Source organism: Rattus rattus, chromosome 1 (genome assembly GCF_011064425.1).
Source record: "Rattus rattus isolate New Zealand chromosome 1, Rrattus_CSIRO_v1, whole genome shotgun sequence".
In the NCBI taxonomy this organism is placed as follows: domain Eukaryota; kingdom Metazoa; phylum Chordata; class Mammalia; order Rodentia; family Muridae; genus Rattus; species Rattus rattus.
The window spans coordinates 262937865-262946098 of NC_046154.1; the positions used below are offsets into that span (position 1 = coordinate 262937865).

Consider the following 8234-nt stretch of genomic DNA (forward strand, 5'->3'; position numbering starts at 1 on the left):
CTAGCAGCAGTACCTTTGCTGGCATCCTTGGACTTTATGTCTTTTCTATAGGGTTGGTTCTGAACCCAGGGCTGGGCACAGCTGGAGAAGGGAGGTGAAGAGAGAAAAGAGGGGAGGAAAGAGAGAGAAGAGAGGAGAGGAGGGGAGAGGAGAGGAGAGAGGAGAAGGGCCCATTTAGGTTGTTTAGGTGGAGGTGAGGCTAAGCTCTCTGTTGGGAAAAGGGGTCAAACAATCAGGGCCACACCCACACTGTCCCCATACTCCTTCAAGCTCTCCAGAGGCAATCAGTGGATGGGGCAGCAGTGCGCATGCGACTCAGTGCAGGCCCCCAGCAGGTATGAAGCATGGGCACGTGTGGCATGCATGGCGCATGCAATGGCATATGCTTGTTCTGCTGCTGCAGACCTGTCCCAGCCCACCCTCACCCTGAGCACCATGCCCAGCAAGCCCTCGATGGGCCTACATCTACTGTGCCGAGCCGTCCATGGGGAAGAAGATTCCCTCCCCATAAGTTGCAGAAGCTCCTGGCCACTCAGCTGGAGCAGCTGGGCCAGTGTGACATCTACAGTTGGGACGCCCTCCTTGGTCTCAATGCCCTCTCTGAAACTCTGGCACCAGATTGCAGAGTACATACGCTTGCTGATCTTGGAAGCTATGAATGCAGGAGTCTCCCCAAAGTCATTCGGGGTGTCTACTTCTGCCCCAAATACAATGAGGGCTTTGACCATCTCCATGTTATCTTTCTGTTGGGAATGGAAAGTGAGAAAAGTAAGCAATTCCCTGAGACCCCACCCACAACTAGCCACAGGGCCTCCTGACTGCCAATGAATGGTGCTTGAAGACTGGTGCCTCCCAATACCTCCAGAGCATCCCTCTGTCCTTCCATGGGTCCTTAATGTAGCTGACCGCTTCCTTCTGTCTCAGGGTCCCTCCTGTACTCTCATCTGGGACTAAGAGGATAGCACGTTGTGCTCTCCTCTCTAACTAAGATCAGACTGCTGTCTCGTCACACCACAGAAGCGTTAAGGGCTGGTGGTCTCTCCTAACCAGCGGCTGTGCCATGAACTTTGGGCTTGGGGAGAAGGCATGTCTGATGATGTAACAGTTGGGGAAAGGAGAGTGAGAGTGAGCTGAGTTCTGTCTCTCTTGTTCCTCCCACACCCCCACCATGGAGCAGTTGGGGAGCTGGGGGAGCCAGCACAGGGGCCATGGGCTGCAGGCTCACCGACATGGCCAGATGCAGTGGTGTGTTCCCATGCTCTCCTCGGGCACCTGCGTTGGCCCCATAGGTCAGCAGCACCATGACACAGTCAAAGCGGTTGCGCATCACCGCCACGTGCAGGGCTGTGTTCCCCGAGGCACTTGTGCTGTCCACGTCACAGCCCCTCTTCAGCAGCATTCGGGCCATCTGGGGACACAGACCAGGTGGGTGCTCAGGCCGCAGCCCCCTGAGCAGTCCTCCAGTAGGAGCAAAGAGAAGTCCAGAAGCAGCCCCAGTTCTGGGAGTGACCCTAGACCTTAACCCACACACACCAGCTCCCCAGGAACTGAGTGACAGTTAGGTGAAGACTGATCTAGAAGTTCGTGGCCCTTTCCTAGAGCTGCAAAGGCTTCTCCAGGCCCCGTCCCACAAGCACCAACTCCTGATGTATCCATGGGATGTGTTCCGGGTCTTTCATAGGATACTGGCTCACTCTGAACTGAGACAGTGGGGAGGACAGTGCTGAGCCCAAAGCCCCACCAATCCTCCTGCAGCCTGAGCCTGGATCAGTCACTGCGGCCCCAGCATCCCAGCCCTCACACTGTCATACCTCACAGATGTCTCAGTGAAGGAAGATATCTGAACAAGCTGGTGCCCCACAGGGGTAGAGGTCTTACCCTCTTGTCTGTCATATATAAGTATGACCAGTGTGTCACACTTTTCAGGAGGACAGAGCCACTGAGGGGCTTCAGGAGAAACCTCAGCCTACGTGGCCACCAGGCTCTTTGGGGGCTGCATTGCCCAGTGGCCATATCACTATTGTCACCTTCTTCCTATGAGGCACAATTCTCCACCATCTGAAGCCAGGCAGCAGGACCCCCAGTCACAGAAGAAGTAAAGAAATCAAGGCCACTAGCTACTGAGCAGCAGGACTTCAGCTCTCCCTGGGCTCGTCTGTCCACACACCCTTGTGAGACTTGTCCCCAGGTGCCACTATCTTCCTCCCAGGAGTCTCCTCTGGGCCTGTCCTGCCCCTCAGCTGCTGACTCTGCCTACCTCGGCGTTCTTGGCCCAGTGGAGCGGGCTGGCTCCATAGCGAGGATCCTTGCTGTGGATCTGGTTACTGTCCATGCTGATAATCATTTCAGCACACCTGAGGAGAGGCAGGGCAGGACAGTGAGGGGACACTGCACTAGCCATGGCTTGGGGCTTGTCCTACTGATTAGGGAGGTTACAATACAACCAGCTGGCCTGACATTGACTTTTTAGATTGCGTGTGTGTGTGCGCGCACACACACGCGCACACACACGCGCACGCACACACGCACACACACACACACACACACACACACACACACACACACACGGTAGGTATAACTAAACAAATTACATTAAAGTGAAAAACGACAAATCAAATGAGAACAAAATAAGAAGTCAACCTATATGCTGGGGTAAAAATTGAAAACTAAGGTCAAGTGTGACTGGCATTGTATTTGTAATCCCAACATTGAGGATGCTGAGACAGCAGGATTCCAATTCCAGGTCGGCCTAGACTACATAGCACAAGCCTCTCTCAAAAAGAGTGAGGTAGGAATGGAGGGGGATGGTTTCCTGGCCCTGGGAACTTCACTTTATAGATTCAAATAGCTATTTCTCCAAAGAAGACAAAAGTGGCCACTGGGCCTCGGGCAAGCTGTTCAACCTCGTAACCAACAGGGAAATGCAGACCCAAACCTTTGAGATCCCATCTCCAACTGTGAGAGCAGACATGGTGCTGGGAAAGAGATGAGCCCCAACACTGCAGTCTGCAGTACGAGAGGGCTGAGGGCAGGCAGGGCTCCTCTCATTCACCCCTCAAGGCCAGTGCTTAGCACAGAGCCAGCGTGAGAACCAAGTGACCCATTCCTTCACTCGCTCCAGACCGTCCTGCTGGGCAGCAATCTGCAGTATTTTACCTCTTTGATTCTCTTCCAACACAAATGGAGAACTCCCTGGGCCCTGAGAACTCACGGCAGGGTAGAGAATAGTCCTGGACCCCCTAAGACAGAGCCTGGTACCCACCTCCTGTGGGCTGCCAGCTGGGAAGAAGGAATGTGCTAGACACAAGGGGTCTTGGGCCACCACGGCATCCCTGGCCCTTAGCACGCATGGCGGCTGAATACTGCAGACCTGCCAAGCCTCAACTCTGCATCAGACTTGAGAACTGGCACATAAGAGTAGGGGCACAAAGGCTCATGGTCAGAAACGTGGGTGCTTTAGTGCAAAACTCTAAAGGTCTGTTCTTTGCAGTGTTTTTGGACTTGGGTGTGAAGCCATCACAAGAGCATCAGGAGCTTTCTTCAGACCAATGCCCTTGGCCAGTTACCTGAGGAGGCTTGAGGAACCGGGGCCTAGTCCCTGGCCCTGCAGGGTGCCGGGGGTCATGTGTGGTGAGGCTTACCCCTTCTGGGAAAACTTCATGGCTGTGTGGATGGGGAAGCCACCGGGCCCCATGATGTTGCAGCGGGCATTGCAGAGCAGCAGGACACGCACCATCTCCTGCTTCCCCATCTGGCAGGCCAGGTGCAGCGGCGTCAGCCCTTGGTTGTTCACCTGGTTCAGGCCGGCTGAGGCATTCTTTCCTAGGAGCTGACAGGACAACACGGGTAAGCACCTGCCTCACTTCTCTAACCTCCAGGGGACATCTTCCTCTGGACGCCAAAAGGGAATAACACTTGCCTCTGAGCACAGGGGAACAAAAGAAAGATTGTAAGAAAGCCTGACCAGTGAGGTCAGTGTGTGGGTGTGGAGCTGGCCTAACTGTGGCTCAAATGAACACTTCTGAGGGATCTTCACCCAGGCGTGGCAGCACACACCTGCAATGGTGGTACTGGGGAGGCTGAGGCAGAAGGTTCAGAGTTCAGAGCTAGTCTAGACTACACAGCAAATTCTAGGCCAGCCTAAGCTACATGAGGCCCTGTATAAGAACAACAAAAAAAGCCTTAGGTTTTCTAGATGGAGTGTTTCTTGCTACCCACCAGTGTCCTGTCCTGGTTAGTTCTGTCAATTGACATAGCATAGAATCCTGTGGGAAGAGAAGCCTCAGCTGAGGATGGTGTGGTCATGCTAGCCTGGGGGCATGTCTATGAGGGACTGTCTTGATTATTAATTGATGCAGGATAGCCACGCCCATGGTGGGAGGTACCATCTCTAGGTAGGTGATCTTACACCTAGCTAAGCCAAGCCTGAGGAGCAAAAGAGCAAGCCAGAGAGCAGCAGTCCTTTAAGGTTTCTACTTCAGTTCTTGGTGAGTTCCAGCCCTGACTTTCCTCAACGACAGATTGTGATCTAGAAATGTAGATCGTCTAAGTTCTTTCTCCCCTCAGTTGCTGTTGGCTAGAGTGTTTTATTGCAGCAACAGAAAAAGAACGGGAACACCGTCAGTCCTGCAGAGTATCTTTCTGTATGCAGGGATTATATTTTCAATAGAAAAACTGAACAGGGCCCAGTGGCACACGTGAGTTTCTGAGTCCAGTTCCTGTACTTCCCTTCCTGCCTATCCAAACCCTAGGTCCTTGTGTCTTTTGTATGAAATGGTTATTTTGCAAAGAGCCCACACAAACCCTCTGATGCACTCTGTTAATGGGACCCGCTGTCTCCCAGATTGGACGTGAACTGCCTTGCATCCTAGGTAGCTGGGATGACATTCTGCATGCCTCACCGTGGCTGCAATCATCTCTAGATGACCTCTAACACCCAATGTAATGCAAACACTAGATCAACAGTAACGAGGGAAATTCATCTATACACAGATATAACTTCCCTATAGGTACTAAACTCCCCCCACAGGCACCAAGAGAATTGACTAGAACACAAGCCACTCAGTGCAGGCACAAGCCAGCATAGTCAGAGGATGGGTGTGATACATGACCACTGCTCCTCCTCCAGGCAGCACTAGACTGCTCGGCACTGGACAGAGATCTGTTTTCTAGGAAAACCCTGATGCTAAGCAGAGAGGAGAGAAGGAGCAGGTCAACTATCTCACTCTGGATAATGAAGCACAAGCTGAGGGTGTCTTTCCCTTCCACGGTGGCTTTTCAACAGCATCTCTCCATCTACTCAACCATAATCTAAAAACACCTTCTGGGGCTGGAGAGATGGCTCAGTGCGGAAGTGCACTGTCGGCCCTTCCAGAGGGCAGAGGTTTGAATCCCAGCACACTCACACGGCTTACAAGCAGCTGCTCCACTCCAGCCCCAGGAGATTGATCACCCTCTTCTGGCCTCTGAGGGCACTGCACATATGGTATGCACAGGCATAAATGCAAACAAAACACCGCCCCCACACGAATACATTTGAAAAAATTAAAATGCTTTCTATCCTAGTACCGAGTGTGAAGTGAAAACCTCTGGTTTCCTTGGAAAGTCAGTTATGTCAAATGATGTTTGGCTGGGGACGCAGGTGAAAGGATGTTTTGCTAAAGCAAACGCATGAAAGGACGCATGATGTTAAGAAGGAATATGTATGGCCCAACAGACAGTGGATGGTGCTGGCTGGTATTGGTTCACCTTGTCATTCCTTACTGGTCATCGCTTGTGGTGACTTCATAGAAAGAAATGAACCAAAACCTCTGGTGGTATTCTGGCTGCTTCTTGACACTTCTGCAGACTTGGGCTGACTGGCAGAGTGAAGTGGAAGTTTCTGGATATGTCAGCTCATACAGACACACATGGAGTTTTCCTGAGGCAAGGACCGCGGAGGACACATGATGTTTGGAGGAGTATAAATAGGACAGTGACCATGGGCTTGCATAGCTAGCTTTGCAACACTTCATTGATCGTGTGTCTTTGTCGTCACTGATCTTCACTTGAGAGAGGTACGACAGAGAACTCCTGGAGTCCCTGCTTGTCCTGGTCACTCCTGCTGACTTGTGCCAATGTTTGTGCTAGGTCGTGCCACCGCTACTGACTCATGTTTGCTACCCTGACACTACTGACCTGGACTGCTGGTGTCCTGAAAACTAGAGACTGAAATCGCCCAACGAACTACTTCTGAACAGCACACAGCCGAGCCTCCTGGCTCCCTCTGATCTACCTACTGCTGCTGATTCATGAGTGGTGTTTGTGAGTGGACTGAGCCACCGCTGTTGTCCCTGCCACCGCTGCCACGACTGCTGCCGCTGCGATTCATGTGAACTGAATGAACGGCTGATATCCTGACAGTACAGATTGGATTTGGTCCAAAGAACTATTTCTTTTTTTTTGTTTGTTTGTTTTTTTTTTTTCCGGAGCTGGGGACCGAACCCAGGGCCTTGCGCTCGCTAGGCAAGTGCTCTACCACTGAGCTAAATCCCCAACCCCCAAAGAACTATTTCTAAACAGGTGCACTTCTCCTATATCCTAATAACCTTTCTTTTCCAGTACCTCTGGTGGGTGGTGGGCTAGAAGGGAGGTTAAAGCATTTAAGAACCCTTATTAAAGCAGGCTTTGGAACACTGAAGCCTATAGGAGTGCCTCTGGCACAAACCCCTACACCAGCTGCGGCAATCTGAGTGCCCATAAATTAGGTCAAGTCTCACTGCACCATAAGCCCTCCAGGCAGGGGCTGACCTGATGCACCCAGCCCAGGGGCTAGCTCTGGGTAGCTGCTGAGCTCCATGCCTGACTAGAATTTCTGTGGAGGTCAACTCACTGAGTTGGAGAACTTCTGTAGCCAAATACACATCTCCCTCCAACTGTCACAGGGTGGAGGATGGAGTTGTGGGGTGACAAAGGAATTTAGGCTCAGGAATCGAGGATGGATGAGGGAGAAGACCCAGAAAGACTCATGAACTTGAGGTCCCAAGTCCAGGTTCCAGCACAAGGAGGTGCTTGGTTGCTCAGTCCCCGGCCCACCACCCAACACTCACCTGTAGCACCTGGGGATTGTCCCCTTGCACAGCATAATGGAAGGCGGTCTCTCCTTTGTTGTCAGTGACATCCATCTGTGCGTGACAGTACTGTACCAACTCCACCAGAATCTCACTGTCACCCTTGCGGCAGGCCAGATGTAGTGGGGTACAGCCCTCCTCATTCTCTGTGCTGTTGGCACAGCTGTTGAAGGGTGGGGGTGGGCAGTGAAAGGTAAGTGACAGGCAGGGGACCAAAGGCAGGGATGCAGAGAAGCCAGAGTGCAGAGGCAGAGTACGGGTCTGGAGGTTCTGGCATGATTCAATTCAGGCTGCAGGGCATTCTAATCACCTATGGGGAGATGTACCCTAGGGCCATGCTAGCATGAGGGGACAAGAGGATGACAATAGGTGACACAGAGAAAAGGCGCAAAGGACAGAAACTTCAGTGTTGTGAGCAATGCACTGAACTTCTGTGCTTCAGATTATGAGATGGGACACCTTGGTCACACCTGGCTCACAGGTTGTTTTTGTCTTTTTAAATAAGGTCTTGCTCTGTAGACTCACTGATCTGCCCACCTCTGCCTCCCAAGTGCTGGGACTAAAGGCATGAGCCACCATGCCCAGCTTGGCAAGGTGAGCTACAGCCCAGGCACTGAGCAGAGGAGTATGGAGCAGTCAGCCAGTGACTTGCAAACACAGCCACGGTGACCTCTTTGGGGAATTTGCTGATACAGCATTGGGTGGATGGATATAAAAGAGTTCAGACAAGCTACCAGAAAAACAGCAGAGCTTGGGAAGGAGCTTATGACCGAGCCCCTCGTCAGCCCTCTCCTCTGAATAGCCTCTCTCTGAGATGACTGGGTAGTTATAAGAATGCACTTCCTTCTGATTTCAGTTCTCAGGTTATTAAGTCATTGCCATGGGAAGAACAAAGGCCAGGTGTGGGGACTCCGGTCCAGCATGCAGCATGTAGCATGCAGCATGTGTGCTCCACAGGGCTGACCGACAGCCAGCACCACACCCAGCGGCCGCGGCCCTGGCCCCCATGCAGCACGCACACTCACCCGACTGCTCACCTGATGATGCGGCTGTGATGGAAACACTCCCGAATGCCAAGCTCCACGGCCAGGTGCGTCACTGTCCAGCTGGGGTGGTTCCGAATGA

At 52.4% G+C, this 8234-nt stretch overlaps 1 protein-coding gene across 1 annotated transcript; it reads right to left on the bottom strand.

The window, feature by feature from the left end:
• Positions 1-17: 17 nt before the first annotated feature.
• Positions 18-8228, bottom strand: Pla2g6 (phospholipase A2 group VI). The gene is made up of 7 exons (XM_032890956.1): positions 8147-8228; positions 7089-7272; positions 3642-3829; positions 2258-2354; positions 1226-1408; positions 635-743; positions 18-81 (listed from the first exon to the last, which is right to left on the bottom strand). The coding sequence occupies exons 2-7, from the start codon at positions 7161-7163 to the stop codon at positions 35-37; spliced, it is 699 nt and encodes a 232-aa protein (XP_032746847.1). The 5' UTR covers positions 7164-7272; positions 8147-8228; the 3' UTR covers positions 18-34.
• Positions 8229-8234: the final 6 nt, after the last annotated feature.